Consider the following 22771-nt stretch of genomic DNA (forward strand, 5'->3'; position numbering starts at 1 on the left):
ACAGAGTCTCGCTCTGTTGCCAGGCTGGAGTGCAGTGGCGCCATCTCAGCTCACTGCAAGCTCCACCACCCAGGTTCACGCCATTCTCCTGCCTCAGCCTCCCGAGTAGCTGGGACTACAGGCGCCCGCCACCACGTCCAGGTAGTTTTTTTGTATTTTTAGTAGAGATGGGGTTTCACCATGTTGGCCCGGATGGTCTCAATCTCTTGACCTCATGATCCACCTGCCTTAGCCTCCCAAAGTGCTGGGATTACAGGCATGAGCCACTGCACCTGGCCATAAATGAAACTTTAAAAAAATGAATAGTGGGGCTGGGTGTGGTGGCTCACGCCTGTAATTCTAACACTTTGGGAGGCAGAGGCAGGCAGATCACCTGAGGTCAGGAGTTTGAGACCAGCCTGGCCAACGTGGCAAAGCCCCATCTCTACTAAAAATACAAAAATTAGCCAGGCGTGGTGGTGGGCGACTGTAATCCCAACTACTTGAGAGGCTGAGGTGGGAGAATCGCTTGAACTTGGGAGGCAGAGGTTGCAGTGAGCTGAAATTGTGCCACTGCACTCCAGCCTGGGCGACAGTGAGACACCATCTCAAAAAAAAAAAAAAAAAAAGGTGGGTTTCACATTTGTAATATTTTTGTTTTTAAACGGTTGTTATTTTATTCTCTTAAAAATGTTTCTCCCTCAATGTATGAGCTCACCCATAACCTGTCTTTATTGACCTTTTTATTCAAAGCCGCTGCTGCTGCTTTTAGTGTTAGGTGTACCACAGCCTCCCAGGTTTGTATCAGTGGGTCTCACTCTCTGTTACGAGTTTGCAGCCAGCCTGAGGGAGTGCATGTGTGTGTTTCACGGGAACTTCCCAGCCTTCCCTACTGCAGTGCAGCTACTGAGAGCTTTCTTAAGCCCTGGCACCTAGTAAGTTACTTGCTTATTGAACTGATTAGAACTGAACTGTGCCAGATCTGCCACTGTGACTCTTCCTTTTGACACTAGTACGACTGCCCTCATCATAGAGATATTAAACATTTCATGTTTTTCATGGTTAAATCCATATGTTGTTTTCATAGTTCAAAGGTGTTATGGTCATCATTATGATGAACTGCATTTTACTACCTGAAAAACTGCATTTTACCAGGTTCTATTTTCTTCAAGTATTTTTTTTTTTTTTTTTACAGGTTATGGGATTTTTAGCAGACAAAAAACCAGAACAAGGCCAGCGGGTCTCAGGAATACTTGTTAAAAGAAACTTTAATTATCACATACTTTCTCCTTGCGACCTGTCCAGTAAGTATACTATTAAATGTCAAATCTAACTTCACCTTAGCACTGAAAGAAAATCTGTGAAAACTTCTCTCTACCTTGTGGCCAAATTTTAAGTAACAGACAAATAATAAAAAAGGAATAGGGGCAAGTTAGCTAATTAGCTCTGTGGAGAGAAAAAAACACCTCCCATGAACTACTGAAAGATTGAAATTATTTGTGAAATCACTTTCTTCATCTTTGGAAACATAAGTTCATTTCTGAGTTCACCTTGTTTTCTACCCTCTACAAGAGACTGGTGGGCTTTTATTTTCTGAAGTGACTTTGGATTCCCCGGATAAGCTGTTTGGTTTTTATGAACTTTGCATAAGCATTTCAGTTTTTTATGAGCTTTACATCACTTGCTGGGCCTTTCTATTCCTTCACCATTCCAAAAGGAGTAGGAACAAAAACTTGTATAATTTCTTTAAAAGCAAAAAAGTATTAATGTAAAGCCTAATTTTTTCATTACATTGGAACTTTCAACATCCAAATAAGTAACAGCAACTATATAACTGATGCCTCTAATGTGTGTGTATAAATTGAAGCTCATTGTAGAGAAAAATGAAAACTTGGGCCAGGTGCAGTAGCTCACGCCTGTTATCCCAACACTTTGGGAGGCCGAGGTGGGTTGATCATGAGGTCAAGAGATTGAGACCATCCTGACCAACATGGTGAAACCCCATCTCTACTAAAAATACAAAAATTAGCTGTATGTGGTGGCCACGCGTCTGTAGTCCCAGCTACTTGGGAGGCTGAGGCAGGAGAATTGCTTGAACATGGGAGGTGGAGGTTGCAGTGAGCTGAGATAATGCCACTGCATTGCAGCCTAGTGACACAGCGAGACTCTGTCTCAAAAAAAAGGAAAAATTGCACAAAACTAATAAGATTACATTTAAGTTTGTAAACTGCTTTTTTCCCAAAGTTGATACACATTTCCATGTGCATTCTTTGTCTTTATAAATTTACTGAGCCATCAGTAAGTCATTTTCCAATGAATACGGTATTATCTTCAAGTAAATACTATGCTCAAGGTGATTTACATGGTACTAATATATGCTTTATGCAGGAATAAAAAATAGCAGCAGCCCGGCACGGTGGCTCATGCCTGTAATCCCAGCACTTTGGGAGGTCGAGGCGGGCAGATCATAAGGTCAGGAGTTTGAGACCATCCTGGCCAACGTGGTAAAACCCCATCTCTACTAAAAATACAAAAATTAGCTGGGTGTGGTGGCACGTGCCTGTAGTCCCAGCTACTCGGGAGGCTGTGGCAAGAGAGTTGCTTAAACGCGGGAGGCAGAGGTTGCAGTGAGCCAAGATAACGCCATTGCACTCCAACCTGGGCGACAGTGTGAAAAAAAAAAAAGAAATAGCAGCTGTGGTGAGATATTTACCTGTGAGAATGCCCTGCTGTCAGTTTTCATAGCATCATAGGTCACTGTCTGACTTGTGCCGTCATTCTGAGTTAGTGAGCTCTTACTCTCTTTTTTTTTTTTTGAGATGGCGTCTCACTCTGTCGCCCAGGCTGGAGTGCAGTGGCGCGCAGTCTCTGCTCACTGCAAGCTCCACCTCCCGGGTTCATGCCATTCTCCTGCCTCAGCCTCCCAAATAGCTGGGACTACAGGCGCCTGCCACTACACCTGGCTAATTTTTTGTATTTTTAGTAGAGATGGGGTTTCACCGTGTTAGCCAGGATGGTCTCGATATCCTGACCTCGTGATCCACCCGCCACGGCCTCCCGAAGTGCTGGGATTACAGGCGTGAACCACCGCGCCGGGCCTAAGCTCTTACTCTTATGCCACGTAGTCCCAGCCCTTGAAATCTGTCTAATGAGGGAAGCAGTCTTGGGAAGAATTAATCCCAGTATTGTTCAGTGACATGTAGAAGCGCATGATAAGTACGTGAAGACAGACTGTGCACCTCAGGAGTTGGAAAAAGCTTTGTAAATTAGGCAGCCCTTGTGCCAGGTGGTGAAAGATTGTTGGGAGTTACCAAGGAAAGAAGGAAGATGACAGCTAGCATACCAGCTCTGTGGCATCCAAGAACCTGGTATGTTTGGGGACATGAGGTGCTTTCTTTTTTTTATTTTTTTTTTTATTTTTTGGGGGGTTTTTTTTTGAGACGGAGTCTTGCTCTGTTGCCCAGGCTAGAGTGCAGTGACACGATCTCGGCTCACTTCTGCCTCTGCCTTCCAGGTTCAAGCAATTCTCTGCCTCAGCCTCCCGAGTAGCTTGGATTACAGGCATTCGCCACCACACCCGGCTAATTTTTGTAGTTTTAGTAGAGACGGGGTTTCACCATGTTGGCCAGGCTGGTCTTGAACTCGTGATCTCGTGATCCACCTGCCTCAGCCTCCCAAAGTGCTGGGATTACAGGCATGAGCCACCGCGCCTGGCCATGAGGTGCTTTCTTACAGCTGGAGCAGAAGTTAACCGAAGGGGAGAGGTAGGGACATAGGGTAAGGTGGTACCAAATTAAGGAGCATCTTGTTAGCTTTCTGAAAAACATGTTCACATTTACTTTGCTTTTATTTCTTTTTTCTTTGCTCCTGGTATGTGTTTCGTAGGACTGGTATTGTTTCTTCAAGTCTATTCTAATTTTCTCTTCAGATTATACTGACTTGGCCATGAGCACTGTGAAGCAGACCCAAGCCATTCCATATACTGGTCCCTTTAATTTGCTCTATTACCAGCTGCAGAAATTGACAGGTGTGTGTGTGTATTGAAATTCATTTCATTGTTTTCTGTCTTTCAGTAAGATAATTTTCTATCTAGAAAAGAATGTTACATACTTTTGATAATTGTCTCAGAATTGTGTAAGTTTTATTAATATATATGGTCATGTTATTATTGCCTTTCTGTGAAATTTTGGAAAATACACTCATATTCTTGTCTGATGGTCCTGGGAAAAAAGAGAAACTTAAAAAAAATTAAAAAAGAAAATATACTCAAATTTTTTTTAATTCTGTAATACTTACCTTTGACCCACTTAAAATTTAGTAGTCTTTGTTCCTTGTGTTTGAAATCTATTTTACTTGACCATACCTAAAATTTTATCTGTTTCTTTTCTTTGACCAGTGAAAATAATTTTTCTGGTTCTATCGATACCAGTCTATACAGCAGGTTTTATAAGAGTTGATGACCACTGGCCAAAGGCCAGTGAGAAAATAAACCTAGTTTGTTTTCATATTAGACCATTTGAGTTCGAGATTTTGTGTATTAACATCATGAGGGGCAGTGACTAAATTAAAAGGTGTAGACTTTCTGATAAAGCAAGAACACTTCATATTACAAAATACATTTTCCATCAGTAACGCTCTTCATGACTCATGAGCTACTACCATAAAATAAAGCAGTAGAAAGAATCTTTTTTTTAAAACCTCGGAACCTTGCACTAGGATAATGTCATAACGTGGAAGGTTAATAAAATATGTCCGAACTATCCTTGATTAAGAGGATGCTAGAAAGACCAGAAAAGTCTCTTCAACAATAGAATTTTGCTGTAGAATGTTGAAGCTTACGAAGACAGAAGGTAGACGAAACTAGTTGGCAACAATTGACAAATTTTATGTTATATGTTAAGATGCTAGTGGAAGGCTAAATCTCTTGTATACAAAAGATAGATGTTTGAGTATCACTTAAGTTTGCTACTGATAAAATGTTTGATGTCCAAAGTAAATGCTACCTAGTTAGATGAATGTTTGCAATACATGTTCAGACCTTTCCGTTGCTGTATTTTGCTGTTTAAAAATTGACTATACAAGTGAGTTACTAACTTTTTAATTGTGTAGCTGCTTTATTTTCGTTGTCTCTATAAACAAATGAATGGTCTCTGGAAGATTATCAGAAAAGTATATACATCTTATAGTTACGTCTTTCTTTCAGGTGATGTGGAAGAATTAGAAATTCAAGAAAAACCTGCTCTGAAAGTGTTCAAAAATATTACTGTAATACAAGAACCAGGCATGGTGGTATTAGAAGTAAGAAAAGATCATTGACCTAAACAATGAGGGAAAAAAGTTTTAAAAAGTTCATGAACAATTGTAGAGAAAATTAGTTTCTTCCCAATTAGAAAAAGAATATTGTTGGAAAGTATATATATATATATACACTTTAAGGATCAGCATTAAGTATAATTAAGTAGCTGAGCATTTTCTATGTAGTCACAAAAAAACCTAATAATAAATTAAGGGTTCGTATTTAGTATGTGTAATAAGTATAGTCCTGTCCTATAAGTCTTACCTGACTTTGTGGTACTCCAGGATGTCTTTAGTTATATCAGAAGGTTTTGCAATTCTTAAGGTAAAAATTTAATTCTGTTAAATTAAACAAACTTAGGTACCACTCATTAAAAGAGCAGAATTTTGAAGATTCAAATAAACAACAATAAAGTGACCCAAATCTGGAAAGGATAGAAATTATTAAATTAAGTGATGTGGTTCCTGTTAGGATTTTAAACTCCAGCTTGTGGAGTTTGGAAGACAGATACCAGAGGAATTGCATGGTTGATTTTGATAGATTGGCACCTGTTAAGTTTAAAGAAGGACTTTCAAAATGAGTCCTATTATTGAATAGTCCAGAGAGGTACCTTGTCTACTGCTATGCCCCAAGGTAGAATTGTATATAAATTGCCAAGGTAGATGGTCAGCTATTTCGTTCATATATCCTAATTTTTTTTTCTTTTTTTGAGACAGAGTCTTGCTCTGTCACCCAGGCTGGAGTGCAGTGGTGTGACCTCAGCTCACTGCAACCTCCACCTCCTAGGTTCAAACAATTCTTCTGCCTCAGCCTCCTGACTAGCTGAGACTACAGGTGCATGCCACCATGCCCAGCTAATTTTTGTATTTTTAGTTAGATATGGGGTTTCACCATGTTGGCCAGGATGGTCTTGAACTCCTGACCTCAAGTGATCCACCCGCCTCGCATACATTCTATTTTTAAAACAAAAAAGATTTATCAGCTTTGGTCCCAATACAATTCTGTGATTTAAGTCTAAATTTGATTCATAAGGCTAGAAGCAACTAAAGAAAGTGTCAGGCTGGGCCCAGTGGCTCACAGCTGTAATCCCAGCACTTTGGGAGGCCAAGGCAGGCGAATCACCTGAGGTCAGGAGTTCAAGACCACCCTGGCCAACATGGTGAAAACCCGTCTCTACTAAAAATACAAAAATTAGCCAGACATGGCACCTAAAGTCCCAGCTACTTGGGAGGCTGAGGCAGGAGAATCACTTGCATCTGGGAAACAGAGGTTGCAGTGAGCCAAAATCACACCACTGCACTCCAACCTGGGTGGCAGAGCCAGACCCTGTCTCAAAAGAAAAAAAAGAAAGTGTGAAAAGGAGTAGTTATCTATAAACATGAAGTTACATAGAACAATATATATGATGTTAATATCAGAAAAATGGGGAAGTTATAAGAGATATTAATTTAGCTCATTCTACTAAATACTATTAGAGGCTGTGTATGATGGCTCACACCTGTAATCCTAGCACCTTGGGAAGCCAAGTTGGGCAGATCACTTGAACCCAGGAGTTCAAGACCAGCCTGGGTAACACAGCAAGACCCTGCCTCTATCATTCATTCATTCATTCATTTATACATACATAGTAGATAATATATTTTTGTTCCTAGGGTAAACATGTCAGAGATTGTTTACCCTAGGAACAAAAGCCAGGAGATCTGAGGCTTAGTGTGAGAAGCAAAAGTAAATATTTAAAAATATTACCCTCTTGGTCAGGCGCGGTGCCTCATGCCTGTAATCCCAGCACTTTGGGAGGCCGAGGTGGGCAGATCACCTGAGGTCAGGAGTTCGAGACCAGCCTGACCAACGTGGAGAAACCCCATCTCTAGTAAAAATATAAAATTAGCCGGGCGTGGTGGCGCATGCCTGTAATCCCAGCTACTTGGGAGGCAGGAGAATTACTTGAACCTGGGAGGCAGAGGTTGCACTGAGCCAAGATCACGCCATTGCACTCCAGCCTGGGCAACGGGAGCAAAATTCCATCTCAAAAAAAAAAAAAAAAAATTACCCTCTTCACATTCTGTCTGTAGTCATATACTATACTAAATATAAGCATTAGGAATTTGAGTTCAGTCCCAGCACCAGTAATTATCCTGTGCAAGTTACTTTTGAGTCAGTTTTCTCTTTTATAAAATGAAATTAATTGTGCTATTAGTTATGAAAATTAAATGATAATGCCTATAAAACACTATGTCAAAAAGAAGGGCTCAGTACAGTTTACTTTTGTTGTTTACAGAAAATTAGAGGAATATAGTATTATTAATTTCAGTAAACAATGAGTCAGTTAATTTCATTGAAAATGCCAGAAGCAGTAGTTCCGTATGTACAGTCCATGGTTTGGTGGGTTGTAGTTGTAGCTTTTGTGGTTGGTCACTATAGGTAGGTCACTTCCTAATTCTGCCTTTTGCTTTCCAGTGGCTGGCAAACCCTTCTAATGATATGTATGCAGACACAGTAACAACTGTGATATTGGAAGTTCAGTCAAATCCCAAAATAAGAAAAGGTAAGAGTTCGTTCATTTTTATCCTTTTTTTTTTTTTTTGGAGATGGAGTCTAGCTCTGTCATCCAGGCTGGAGTGCAGTGGCACAATCTCGGCTCACTGCATCCTCTGCTTCCCAGGTTCAAGCAATTCTCCTGCCTCAGCCTCCCAAGTAGTTGGGATTATAGGTACCTGCCACCACACCCAGCTAATTTTTGTATTTTTAGTAGAGATGGGGTTTCACTGTGTTAGCCAGGCTGATCTTGAACTCCTGACCTCGTGATCCGCCTGCCTCAGCCTCCCAAAGTGCTGGGATCACAACTGTGAGCGACCGCACCCAGCCACTCATTTTTATCCTTTAATTCTTTCATTTTTCTTATGTTTCTGTGAATTAAAAAGCAGTACATAGACTCCTAACAAACTTGATCATTTCTATGTAATCTTTAAGATATAAAATACACACAGCAATGCATATTGTTAGTATTTTGCTTATTTTTGTCCTGGCTCTTCGCTCATACTGCAGCAACCTGGCTGCAATTAAGACTAAGATAAAATCCTTTTAGAAGCAGTCCTCTTAAAAATAATTGAATCAGAAATTCCAAAATATTGATGAATTGAGCCAGATTAGGAAGATATGCTACTATCTTCATATTTAATAAAATTTGTTGAATAGGATTGAATCTCCCTATGGGACAATTTTCAACCAGAGAAAACAGTGAAGATATTTTTGTGTTATTTCTTTGATTCTATTTTATACTTAAGTCAGCATAATATATGTCTTTTTTTTTCTTTTTTTGAGACAAAGTCTTGCTTTGTTTGCCCAGGCTGCTCTCAAATGCCTGGGCTCAAATGATCCTCTCACTTCAGCCTCCTGAGTGGCTGAGACTACAGGCATGAGCCACCGTACCTAGCTCTTTACATGTTTTCAGCTGTGAGTCTCCAGCATATGGAGTAGTCCTGTGTGCTGTGATGGGGGAAGCGACCATACAGGAAGTATTCTGGGAAGCCTGAGCCTTTACCCTTCACACACCATTAGATCCTGGGCTCTGAGAGAATATTATACTGTTCCTTGAAATATACGGTTAGTTAGTTCTTTGATTTCATGAGAAAAAAGTTTAGCAGACTACTTTGTAATTCATTTCTTATGGTGCATCTGTAATACAAACGAATACTTTCAGATAATCTAAATCTGTTATTCATTTGAGTCACTGGTAAGCATTTGAATTTGTTTTCAGTAATTGTAAACATGATCATTTGGACATCATTTGATAACTTGTTTTAGCTGAATTAACTCATGGGAAATGGCTCCTCCCACGTGCATGTAACACAGGAGACAGCTGTGCATTTTTATATGAGCCACAGAAGAATGCCACACCCTGGATTCTTACATGATGCTCAGGGTCACAGTCTTAATCCTGGGGTACAAATATATTGACAGAAAAAATGCAGTTGTCAATTTTCTCTTACAGTTGGGCACGGTGGCTCACACTTGTAATCCCAGTACTTTGGGAGACTGAGGCAGGCGGATCCCTTAAGGTCAGGAGTCTGAGACCAGCCTGGCCAACATGGTGAAACCCCATTTTTTCTAAAAATACAAAAAAAATTAGCCAGGGATGGTGGCAGCTGCCTGTAATCCCAGCTACTCAGGAGGGTGAGGCACGAGAATCGCTTGAACCTGGGAGGCGAAGGGTGCAGTGAGCAGAGATCATGCCACTGCACTCCAGCCTGGGTGACAGAGCGATACTCCGTCTCAAAAAAAAAAAAATTGTTTTTCTCTTATCTTAGGTGGTAAAAATAAAGGTGTGCAGGGTGGGAAGGAGGATCTTTTTATTTTTTTTATTTTTATTTATTTATTTTGAGATGGAGTCTCCGCTGTGTCACCCAGGCTGGAGTACAGTGGCGCGATTCGGCTCACTGCAACCTCCACCTCCCGGATTCAAGCGATTCTCCTGCCACAGCCTCCTGAGTAGCTGGAATTAGAGGCATGTGCCACCATGCCCAGCTAACTTTTGTATTTTTAGTAGAGACAGGCTTTCACCATGTTGGTCAGGCTGGTCTCAAACTCCTGACCTCGTGATCTGCCTGCCTTGGCCTCCCAAGGTGCTGGGATTACAGGCGTGAGCCACCGCGCCAGGCCTAGGAGGATCTTTTTAAAAGATCATGAGTAAGTAGTGGTGCAGAAGTTAGGAACAGTGACGTGGGGAAGAGGGTTAGGTGTGGAGAGCAGAATCACGCCCAGGGCTTTGGGCCACGCAGCTTTCAGCTCTAAGGCCCCCATCCTTCTAAGAGCACAGCTGGCCTTCACTTCCTATCTTAGTCTGTTCAGTTCAAATCAAATGCCACCAGGGTTGCTTTCTTTTTTTTTTTTTTTTTTTTTTTTTTGAGACGGGAGTCTCACTCTGTTGCCCAGGCTGGAGTGCAGTGGTGCAATCTCGGCTCACTGCAAGCTCCGCCTCCCGGGTTCACGCCATTCTCCTGCCTCAGCCTCTCAGAGTAGCTGGGACTACAGGCACCCGCTACCACGCCCGGCTTATTTTTTGTATTTTTTAGTAGAGACGGGGTTTCACCGTGGTCTCGATCTCCTGACCTCGTGATCCGCCCGCCTCGGCCTCCCAAAGTGCTGGGATTACAAGCGTGAGCCACTGCACCCGGCCAGGGTTGCTTTCTCTTCACTATATTCTGATAGCCCTTTTGTAAAATGAAGTCTTTTTTGTAATACAGTCAACTAATTAGAAATTTATATATTTTTCTGAAAAATGAAGTTTCTATGCAAAAATGGCACATTTTTAGGCCAGTTAGGATGTTGTGTGACTACAAGGTCTTTGGTGATGTTTAGTGTCTGAGCTCTGCCAGCCTGTTTTCCATGTGGCAGAGGAGGGATCACAGAGATGTTGTCAGGTTGTCATCTGCTGTTCTGATGAGGGCTCTGCCTAGTGGTGATGCTGAAAAACAAGAGGTGCTGTGGTATGAAGATAATCTCCACATAGCTCGTGTGTGTGTTATACAGGAAGGAATACATGACCTATCATAGGTTGGTTTGCCTTTATCTTGATTATTTCTCTTAATACTCCGGTCCAAAATGAAACGTACCTTTACTCTGATCTGCAGTAATTGAATTTAAATTAATTATCACTGTATTATTAGTGATCCCTCTTACGCTAATAATAAAAACATTCCTTCCTTTGGTTAGCCTCTGGCCATTTCAGCAGAGGTTCATTGCAGACAGGTTAGAACTGGGCTGTTTCTGTGTATTCCGTGTATTTAACATTTGTTCGGCTGGCTGGGTGCCTTGTGTTTCCTAGTTCTTCCCCATTTTGTAGTTTATGGAGAATGAGGTTTTATATTCCTCTGGGATGATGAAGTGCTTGCATATTTTCATTAACATTCATCTGACAGATGTTTACTGAGCACCTGCTCCCCAGCAGGCATGCCTCGAAGTGCTTAGGAAACATCAGTGAATAAAGCAAACAGATCTGCCCCCTCCAAGGATCTGACATTCTGGCGTGTCCCAGGGCTTCCTGTTAGGGTTTGGAGTTGGGCAGATCCCATAGGGTCTTGTGGGCCATCGTAAGGACCTCAGACTTCAGTGTGAGTAAAATGCGGCTATGCTGCAGAGCTTTGAGCGGGGCTGAGACAGGACCTGACAGAGTTTTTAAAGGACTGCCGTGGTGCTTGCTGAAACTACTGTTAGGAGGGCAAGCAGGAAAGCAGAGGCTCCAGCTGGGAGCTTCTTCAGTCATCCAGGTGGCAGACACTGGCTCAGATTAGGGTGGAAGTCATGGGGATATCGCAAAATGGCTGGATTCTGGAGGTGTTTTAATAAAGCCAGCAGTATTTCCTGTTGGATTAGCTGTAAGTGGCGACAGAAAGAGAACAGACAGGATGAACTTTAAGATAATGATCCAGAGTATGTATGTGATACATCAACATGGAGAGTTGTCACTCATGGGGCTAAGTGACAGGTTTTAATAAGTAGCACTTGCTCCTTTCAAAGGTGACAAGTATTGCAAGAACTGGTACACGTGACACTAATGCTGGTCATGAGGAAGTTAATTCTGTATATTTATTATTTATCGAACTGACTTCTTCCTATCCAAACTTGGGATTTTCACATTTAGGGCAGAGTCAGCGACTGTGGCCCACAAGCCACACCTAGCCCGCCTGCTTTGGTAAGTACGGTGTTACCGAAGCACAGCCGTGCACACTGGTTCATCTCCTCTGATACTTCTTTCCTGCTACAGCAGCAGAATTGAGTCATTGCGACAGCGACCTGTGGTCTACAAAGCCTGGAATGCCATCTGGCCATTTACAGAAAAAGTTGCCCTCTTCTCAAGGCACCTCTGTGAAACAATCCAATTCTTCCTTAATGGCATTTTTCTCCCTTTTTATTTCTTAGCCTCCTGACACTTCAGTCCAGATTCTGGAAACACAACTTGTATTTGTATCTGCAGTGTGTGTGTATGTATGTGTGTGTGTGTGTGTCTCACCACCAACCTCAATTTATGTGTCCCCATTCTTAACTAAAGGGGAAATCTTATATATTTTTAAAATACATTATTTTGTTTTTATATTCCTTAACATTCTTCTATTTTACATGGCACCTGTTTTCAGCATGTATGTGTCCTGTTTTGACACACAGACCTACCAAGAACAGGTATATATGTCTGATTGTATAGTTCTGTGTTTAATATGATCTCATGTGTCTGATGAGTTTGTCTAAATATTAATGCAAGAATTTGCAAATATATATGTATATACACACACACACACATAAACTTTGGAAAGTTTCTTTTAATAGTTTCATAGCTTAGATATTTATTTTTAATATATTTTGTGAGATTTTTACATGTCAATTAAGTGCTTATTTTAGTAATTAATAATAAAACTAATGATTATAATTAAAGTATAAAAGTTCTATTATATAGCTTTCTTGGCTAGCACCTGGTTAGTTTTTTGTTTTTGTGTTTTTTTATATTTTTATTTTTATTTTACTTTATTTTATTTTTTGAGACAGGGTGTCTGTCGCAGGCTAGAGTACAGTGGCATGATCTCAGCTCACTGCAGCCTCGACCTCCTGGGCTCAAGTGGTCCTCCCACCTCAGCACCCCCAAGTAGCTGGGACTATAGACGTGCACCACCACGCCTGGCTAATTTTTCTATTTTTTGTAGAGACAGGGTTTCACCACGTGGCCCAGGCAAGTCTCAAATACCTGAGCTCAAGTGATCTGCCCACCTTGGCCCCCCGGAGTGCTAGGATTCCAGATGTGAGCCACTGCACCTGGGCTTATTATTTTTTTTAATGGAGATGGAGTCTCGCTATGTTGCCGAGGCTGGTCTCCAACTCCTGGGCTCAAGCAGTCCTCCCTTCTCAGCCTCCCAAAGTGCTGGGATTACAGGCGAGTAGTTAGTTGTATATACAATTGAAATTCATGAATTAAAAAGAATTAGATGAAGTATGGTTGAATTATAGAATAGGAGAAATGACAATTTGAGTCTTTTCCGTAGAGTAGATTGAAATAGGTATGTGGGAGTGCAGAAGTGAGTTAATAAAGCTACACTCAGATGATATAATATTTTAAAAAGTCATAGTGTTACATGAGAAAGTAATTACTTGGGCTGAGAAATTGAAAGTGCATTGAAGAAATCATAATTTTTGGTCTCTTTGAAATGACAAGTCTTAGGTATGGTAGCACACACCTATAGGCCTAGCTACTTGAGAGGCTGAGATGAGAGGATCACTTGAGCCCAGGAGTTCAAGGTTACAGTGAGCTATGATTGCACCACCGCACTCCAGCCTGGGCAACAGAGCGAGACACTCTTTCTAAGGAAAAAAAAGAAGAAAGAAATTACAGTCTTACATTTTCCTGTTTATAGGTGAGGCCATAAGATTCTTTCTGGTATTTTCCCCCATTTCTCACACACAACACACACACACACACACACACATATATATAAAAATTATATAAAAGAGGAAGTTGATTATGTATATTTATTATTTATCAAACTGACTTCTTCCTATCCAAACTTGGGATTTTCACATTTGGGCCAGCCCAGCTTTCAGCTGTAAGCCCCCCTCCCCTCACCCGTCCTTCTAAGAGCTCAGCTGGCCTTCACTTCCTATCTTAATCGTTCAATCCAAATCAGATGCCACCAAGGTTGCCTTCTCTTCATTATATTCTGATAGCTCTTTTGTAAAATGAAGTCTTTTTGTTTGCTATATATATATAGTGTATGTGTATATATATATAAGAACATGAAATTAAATTATGACAATATCCATATATATGGGGTGTGTGTGTGTGTTTTGTCTGAAGGATTTTAAAATTCTGCACTACTCTTTTTGTAACAGCATTATTGATACATAATTCACATACCATGCAATTCATCCATATGAAGTGTAGAATTCAATGATGTTTAGCATATTCAGAGTTGTACAACCATCACCACAATCAACTTTAAAACATTTACATCACACCAGGCCAGACATGGTGGCTCACACCTGTAATCCCAGCACTTTGGGAGGCCCAGGGGAGCAGATTGCTTGAACCGGGGAGTTTGAGACCAACTTGGGCAACATGGTGAAACCCCATCTCTACACACACACACACACACACACACAATTAGCTGGGCATGGTGATGCATGCATGTAGTCCCAGCTACCTGAGAGGCTGAGGTGAGAGGATCACCAGAGCCCAGAGGTTAAGGCTGCAGTGAGCCGTGATCACACCACTACAGTCCAGCCTGGGCAACAGTGCAAGACCGTGTCTCTAAATAAATAAATAAATAAATGCACACCTCTGAAAAGGAACCCCATATCCCTTACTTATGATGCCCCAATCTCTATATTCTCCCCAACAAAGCAACCACTAATCTACTTCCTGCCTCCCTGGATTTGCCTGTTCTCAGCGTTTCAGATAAATGGAATCATACAATATATAGCCTTTGATGACTGGCTTCCTTCACTATGCTGTGTTCAAGGTTCATCCGTGTTGTCTTATAAATTGGTGCTTCATTCCTTTTTATGGCCAAATAATTTCCCGTTGTATGGACACAACACATTTTGTTTATCCATTCATCTGTTGATGGATACTTCGGTTGTTTCTATTTTATGGCTTTTATGAATAGTGCTACCATGGAGATTTGGATGTAAGTTTTTCTGCAGACATATGCCTTCATTTCTCTTGGATCTATACCTAGGAGTAGAATTACTAGGTCAAATGCTCACTGTTTAACTTTCTGAGGAAGTGCCAGACTGTGAGCTCTGCACTCTTTTGCTATTGGTGATGCACTGAGCTGTTGAAGGAGGGGTCACAGCATGTCTGAAACTCCAGATTAAGGGGGGCCCATCTTCCCAAGCTGTCAGATTTCTTTGTTTTGGAAGGAAAGCTGAGTAATTTAATGGGCAAGTCATTTTAAGTATTAATTTTTATTAAAATAATTATATCTAATAGAAAGCTAAATTTATATCACATTTTAGATAAAAGACTTCACAGATCTTTGAGCTTGAATATGCCCCTAGAATTCCTGGAGTTAATTGCCCGTGGTCATAAATGTAAAGTTTGAGAAATGTGGGAAATAAAATTAAAAATAATATTAAGTGTCATTTCTTGGTTAATAAGAACATGAAATATTGGAGAAAGGGTGAAAAGATGTAATAGAAAAATTTTTTTAAAATACACATAGGCCAGGCACGGTGGCTCACGCCTATAATTCCAGCACTTTGGGAGGCCGAGGCGGGTGGATCACGAGGTCAGGAGATCGAGACCATCCTGGCTAACATGGCGAAACCCCGTCTCTACTAAAAAAATACAAAAAATTAGCCGGGCATGGTGGCGGGCACCTGTAGTCCTGGCTACTCAGGAGGCTGAGGCAGGAGAATGGAGTGAATCTGGGAGGCGGAGCTTGCAGTGAGCCAAGATCGCGCCACTGCACTCCAGCCTGGGCAACAGAGCGAGACTCCGTCTCAGAAAATAAATAAATAAATAAATAAATAAATAAATACATAAAAAGAACATGAAATTAAATGATGAAAATATCCACTTCCTTTAGCAGGCAAATAATACAAATCCATGCTTGTCACTTTAAGGATTCCATAGTTAATCACTTTAACTTATCAGTAACCAGATTCTGATTATTGATTTGGAAATTATTCTGAATAGGAATTTAGAAATTGCTATCACTCTCTGTCACTTTTTTTTTCCAGGTGCAGTACAGAAGGTTTCTAAAAAATTAGAAATGCATGTTTACAGCAAGAGGTTGGAGATGATGCTTCAGTAAGTTTTTCACCCATTATTTCTCAACAAGACAGTGACAGTGGGCTGGAAGGAGCCCCGTATTGGGCTCTGGCTCCTTCAGGGACTGGGGTGTGGCTCCAACCAGGCCACTGCAATGCTCTGAGACCTGCTTCTCTGTTAGGAAAGAGAGGGGTTGGAACCGTTCCCTGCCAGCTCCACACTCACCTGTGACCTGCTAGGTCAGCCGTTTGTGTTTCATTTAATACAGTGCTTCAGGACGCTGGCACAGTTAGCAAGGGTTAAAACATTCTTATCAAGGACAAGTACAAAAATCTTAGCTGAATGTTGCTGTATCTTCAAGAATTATATATTTACTTGTTAAATGTGAATTGTTTGTAAAATGGTGTTCTTCTAGACTCTTCTCAGTCTGTAAGCAATGAATCACCTTTAAGCATTTCTCTTTATTTTATTTTATTTTTATTTTTGGGAGATAGAGTCTTGCTCCACTGCCCAGACTGGAATACAGTGGCGTGATCTTGGCTCACTACAGCCTCGACTCCCAGGCTCAAGCAATCTACCTCAGCCTCCCGAGTAGCTGGGATCACAGGCTCCCACCACCATGCCCAGCTAATTTTATTTTTTTGGAGAGACAGGGACTCCCTGTGTTGCCCAGGCTGGTCTCAAATTCCTGGGCTCAAGGGATCCTCCTGCCTTGGCTTCCCAAAGTGCTGGAATTACAGACGTGAGCCCTTGCCCCATTAGACGTTTTAACAAAGTAAGGTGTCCTGCTAGTTTAGAAGGTTTTTATGCTAACATTTCTGTTCCTTTCTTCCTTTCTCCAAAATTCTACACCAACTTTTTTTTTTTTTTTTGAGACAGAGTCTCACTCTGTCGCCCAGGCTGGAGTGCAGTGACACAATCTCGGCTCACCGCAACCTCCACCTCCTGGGTTCAAGCAATTCTCCTGCCTCAACCAATTCTCCTGCCTCAACCTACCAAGCAGCTGGGACTACAGGCGCACGCCACCATACCCAGCTATTTTTTGTATTTTTAGTAGAGACAGGGTTTCACCATATTGGCCAGGCTGGTCACGAATTCCTGACCTTGTGATCCACCTGCCTCGGTCTCCCAAAGTGCTGGGAGTACAGGCGTGAGCCACCGTGCCCGGCCCACTAAAGCAGCAGTTTAGTGGCTTTAAAAAAAAAAAATGATAGGCTTTAAATGATGACTTTGCGTATAGAAGTTGTCATACATCTTCAAAACAGTATTCTCTGTGTTGTCATTTTGATTTTAAAGCGCATTCCTCTCACACAAAACTGGCCAACAGTGCAAGCACAGTGATTTCCATGGCGGTTTAAAAGGCCGCAGATTTTACTGGTTCCACCCCTGGAGCCTCTGGTTCTCTGAACTCATTTTGCAGAGGCTCAACTCTGCCAGCGTTGAAGTCTGAGTATCTTAATCATTTTTGGATCCTTGACCCCTTTGGCAGTCAGGTAAGGCTGTGGGGCGGGGGCAGGGGACACACATATATGCAGTTTTACCTTTGATTTCAAGGAGGTTAGACAACCCCCTCCCACAGGCTATCCTGGGACCCCAGGTTAAACAGCCCTATTGTAGAAGGTGGGTGTTGGTGACCAGGGATTTGACTACAGCAGTTCTGTTGGCGGCTCTACAGGAATAGAAAACACATATGGCCCTAGACTGGCCCCGCTGTCCCATGTGCTGCAGTCGGGGTGCAGAATGGAAGTTCACATTGCTGCGGCTGGTCCTCGGGAGCCGTGGGGAGGGCAGTCTGCGGGAGGCTGCGGCCCTTCCACTGGACTTTCACTCTGGCCTTCTTCCCTGTCCTCCTGACACCACTCCTCCCGCCTCCCCTCCCTCTCCCTCACCTCCCACAAACACACCAGAACTATTCAACTCTGAGGAACAGGAGTATGAGACAGCTTCCATTCGGCCAGGAACGGGAGGTTCCCATGTCCTTAAACTTCAAAGCCAGTCGTACCCTTAAAAATGCAGCTATTTCCCCAGTTGTTTAAACACTTAGGATTAGATAGGAGTAAATGTATTGGTTTCTTTAGACAAGCCAACATTGGATCACATGAAAATGAAAGCTTTTTTTCCTATCCTTTTGAATTCATTTCTGTATTTAAAATATAATCTTTTTGGCTGGGTGCGGTGGCCCACACCTGTAATCCCAGCACTTTGGGGGGCCTAGGCAGGTGGATCACTTGAGGTCAGGGGTTCGAGACCAGCCTGGCCAACATGGCAAAACCCCATCTAAAATACCCCTACTAAAAATACAAAAATGAGCCAGGTGTGGTGGTGGGTGCTTGTAATCCCAACTACTCAGGAGGCTGAGGAAGGAGAATTGCTTAAACCAGGAGGCAGAGGTTGCAGTGGGCCGAGATCGCGACACAGCACTCCAGCCTGGGCAACAAGCAAGACTCCGTCTGAAAATAAATAAATAAAATAAAATACAATCTTTTCTTTTGTGCTAGGGTCCCACCTAAGTTTATTCACACATATGATGAGCAGTAACTGCCTGAAGATGCAAGCAGTTGATTCCCACTCCTCCCTTCCCCAGCTTAATACGGCGTTGTCAGTGTTAACTGTCCTAGGCTGACCATGGTCCGTGGGCCTGCCTTTCTACCTGCACTCAGCCTGCTGGTGGACTGCTATTTCCTACCACCTCTGTCCCAGTGGGGACAATGTTGAAATTAATGATCAAAACTGTTTCTCTCAATGATAGAGGCAATGTCTTAGTGCCTTCTGTATCCCCGGCTCCTAGCACAGAAGGAATCTGCCACACAGAAGATGCTCAATAAATACCAAGTTCAATTGAAGTAGGAGTGAACAGCTAGTGGGCTTGGGAGCCATTTAAACCTGGATACCTGGATTTGAATGCCAGCTCAGCTGTTTACTAGCCGTGAGGCTTTAAGCAAATCACTTAACTTCTGTGTCTTGTTTTCTTCACATGTAAAAGGGGATCCTTACCAAAATTATTATAGGTTAAAATAATGTATATAAACCACCTAGCATGATGCTGCTGAATAGATCATTCTTGAATAACAGCTGTGTATTTTCCCTGTTTTATAAACTTAATAAGCTGTATCAAAGCAAATAAGAAGCTTGTCTCAAAAGTAAATACAGGCTGGGCATGGTGGCTCATGCCTGTAATCCCAACACTTTGGGAGGCCGAGGCAGGTGGATCACTTGAGGCTAGGAGTTCAAGACCAGCCTGGCCAACGTGGTGAAACCCTGACTCTACTAAAAATACAAAAATTAGCCAGCTGTGGTCGTGCACACCTGTAATCCCAGCTACTAGGGAGGCTGAGGCAGGAGAACCACTTGAATCCGGGAGGCGGAGGTTGCAGTGAGCCAAGATTGCGCCACTGCACTCCAGCCTGGGCAACAGAGCAAGATTCCATCTCAAAAAAAAGAAAAAATAAATAAGTATTCTACTTTAGAACTAGGACCTATCTTCAGTTTTATTTTTTCTCAAATATATAAAGCTGGGCATTTTCACTAATCCTGCATTTCTGCTTATTTTAAGGGACATATTTGGAGAAGACTGTATAAGTGTAAAGGATGACTCTATTCTTAGCGTCACAGTGGACGGGAAAACTGCCAACCTTAACTTGGAGACACGGGTATGTAGCTGCTCTTTCCTACGTTTCAAGACATTCGGGAAATAAAATGAAGGCATAAATAATCTGTACTCTCACACTCAACAGTCTACTTTTGCATATTGGCATTTGCTTCCAGTGTTTCCAACATTTTTTCCACATTGTTCTTTTTATATTATTATGGTTGAAGTTTTCTGTGTTTTTCCGGGTCGCTGCATAGTATGAGGTTCCCGTGTATGCCACTCCATTGCTGTCCTCTTCCATAATACAGCTTACTTCACCTCATCCCTTCTCTAGTTTGGCATCTAGTTGACTCTGCATTTTTTAAAGAAGCTGCTCTTCTGTTTGCACCAGCAAGATCCAAGTGGATTTTCCAAACCATAAGGTTTGAGAGGCCAGGCGCGGTGGCTCACGTCGGTAATCCCAGCACCTTGGGAGGCTGAGATGGGTAGATCACCTGAAGTTAGGAGTTAGAGACCAGCCTCACCAACATGGAGAAACCCTGTCTCTAAAAAAAAAAAAAAAATTAGCTAGGCATGATGGCAGGTGCCTGTATTCCCAGCTACTCGGGAGGCTGAGGCAGGAGAATCCCTTGAACCCCGGAGGTGGAGGTTGCAGTGAGCTGAGATCGCGCCATTGCACTCCAGCCTGGATGACAGAGCAAGACTCTGTCTCAAAAAAAAAAAAAAAAGATACCTGCACTGATATGTTAATTGCAGCACGATTCACAGTAGCAACTATATGGCCTTAACCTAAGTGTCCATCAGCAGAAGAATGGAAAAGGAAAATGTGGCGTATGTACACAATGGAATACTATTCAGCCATCAAAAAGAATGAAATTATGTCCCTTGCAGCAACATGGATGGAATTGGGGGTCTTTAGTGAAATAAGCCAGGCACAGAAAGTCAGTCAGGTATCCCATCTTCTCACTTATAAGTATACCAAGAAAACGTACACACGCGGCCATAGAGAGTGGAATGATACACGGTGGAAACTCAGAAGGGTGTGGCGGGGGTGATGGATGCTGTCCAGATAATGGGTGCCCAGAAAGCCCTGACCAGACCATTGAGCTCTGTGTGCATGTAACAAAACAGCACATGTACCCCACACATTTGTACCACCAAAAGATGAGGCAGGTTTATTCATGTGCAGAGCTGTCCACTATATATTGTTGAGTGAAAAAAACATAGTTACAAGATAGTACATAGGAGAAATTATCCTATTTTCGTTATATATATATATATGTAAAAAGTCTAGATGGTTACTAGACAGAAATGGTAACCATAGTTATCATTAGGTCATAAGTGTTTTTTTCCTCTTTCCTAAGTTTTTAATGGGAAATGTTTATGGTACAATAAAAACATTCTTTAAACAGCATATAGTGTTTTGTAGTTGAGCTTAAGAAGTAACTAGAGCCCAGGCGCAGTGGCTCACACCTATAATCCCAGCACTTTGGGAAGCCGAGGCGGGCAGATCACAAGGTCAGGAGTTCGAGACAAGTGTGGCCAAAATAGTGAAACCCTGTCTTTACTAAAAATGCAAAAAATGAGCTGGCCGTGGTGGCAGGCACCTGTAATCCCAGCTACTCAGGAGGCTGAGGCAGGAGAATCGCTTGAACCCGGGAGGCGAAGGTTGTGGTGAGCCGAGACAGCGCCACTGTACTCCAGCCTGGGCGACAGTGCGAGATTCTGTCTCAAAAAAAAAAAAAAAGGCCGGGTGCAGTGGCTCACGCCTGTAATCCTAGCACTTTGGGAGGCTGAGGCGGGTGGATTGCCTGAGCTCAGGAGTTCAAAACCAGCCCGGGCAATGCCGTTAAACCCCATCTCTACTAAAAAATACAAAAAAATTAGCCGGGCATGGCAGCAGGCGCCTGTAGTCCCAGCTACTCAGGAGGCTGAGGCAGGAGAATTGCTTGAACCAGGGAGGCAGAGGTTGCAGTGAGCCAAGATCACGTTACTGTACTCCAGCCTGGATGATAGAGTGAGACTCTGTCTCCCCCCGCCCCCCCAAAAAAAGAACTAGAGGCCAGGCATGGTGGCTCACGCCTGTATTCCCAACACTTTGGGAGGCCAAGGTGGGTGGATCATCTGAGGTCAAGAGTTTGAGACCAGCCTAGCCAACATGGTGAAACCCCATCTCTACTAAAAATACAAAAATTAGCCAGGTGTGGTGGTGTGCCTATAATCCCAGCTACTTGGGAGGCAGGAGAACCTGGGAATCACCTTAACCCGAGAGACGGAGGTTGCAGTGAGCTGAGATCACATCACTGCACTCCAGCCTGGGCGACAGAGCAAGACTCTGTCTCAAAAAAAAAAAAACAAAAAAAAAAAACAAAAAAACGAAGTAAATAGAAAATTATTAGTGAGTTTCAGTCAAATTTAATACCAAATGTTGAGTAGATAGCCGCATCCATTCCTTGCCAAGTAATTTGTGTGCCATAGATGAACTTCCCTGGAGTATCATTTACTGGATCAAAATGTGGGCTTTGATGTAAATGTAGTTTACTAGACTTTTCCCCAGTCTTTCCCCCTGCCTCAAATCATCACTAATGAGGACCATTGTGCTGTCAGGAAGCACTGCACACCCACAAGTGTGCAGGGCGGCCGTTCTGTTTCACGGTAATCAGTCCCACCGTGACCTCTGCACACACAGATGATTGTTCTTTTTTTTAGTTTGAGACCGGGTCTTGCAGTGCCGCCCAGGCTGGAGTGCAGTGGTGCAATCATAGCTCACTGCAGCCTCAACCTCTCCGGCTCAGTGATCCTCCCACCTCAGCCTCTTATCTGGGACCACAAGCACACGCCACCACAGCCGGCTAATTTTTTATGAGATGATGGTTTTTTTAAAAGAGTATTCATTTATCTTCTATATAATCATTATAGACTTAATTCTAACAGTCTTGTTTGTGCCTCACTTTCAGACTGTAGAATGTGAAGAGGGAAGTGAAGACGATGAATCCCTTCGAGAAATGGTGGAGCTGGCTGCACAGAGACTGTACGAGGCCCTGACGCCAGTTCACTGAGACTGTCTGTATACGAACTTTGAAAAAATACTTGACTCTACTTCTGTTACCGAAAATAAAATGCATTCGTTTCTCTGCGGGAGCCTATTTAC

General features: G+C 42.5%; 1 protein-coding gene across 4 annotated transcripts in view; it reads left to right on the plus strand.

Annotated features, from left to right (window-relative positions):
- CPSF3 (cleavage and polyadenylation specific factor 3) overlaps positions 1-22756 on the plus strand; it is a 50243-nt gene extending 27487 nt beyond the window's left edge. For all 4 annotated transcript variants that reach the window (XM_032172169.2, XM_032172171.2, XM_032172172.2 and 1 more), the window contains 7 exons: positions 1175-1283; positions 3908-4006; positions 5183-5277; positions 7733-7820; positions 16001-16070; positions 19585-19681; positions 22578-22756. In XM_032172169.2, the coding sequence (XP_032028060.1) occupies positions 1175-1283; positions 3908-4006; positions 5183-5277; positions 7733-7820; positions 16001-16070; positions 19585-19681; positions 22578-22679 (660 nt within the window). In that variant the 3' untranslated portion in view covers positions 22680-22756. The remainder of the gene's footprint in view (positions 1-1174; positions 1284-3907; positions 4007-5182; positions 5278-7732; positions 7821-16000; positions 16071-19584; positions 19682-22577) is intronic.
- Positions 22757-22771: the final 15 nt, after the last annotated feature.

Source organism: Hylobates moloch, unplaced genomic scaffold (genome assembly GCF_009828535.3).
Source record: "Hylobates moloch isolate HMO894 unplaced genomic scaffold, HMol_V3 SCAFFOLD_13, whole genome shotgun sequence".
Lineage (NCBI taxonomy): Eukaryota > Metazoa > Chordata > Mammalia > Primates > Hylobatidae > Hylobates > Hylobates moloch.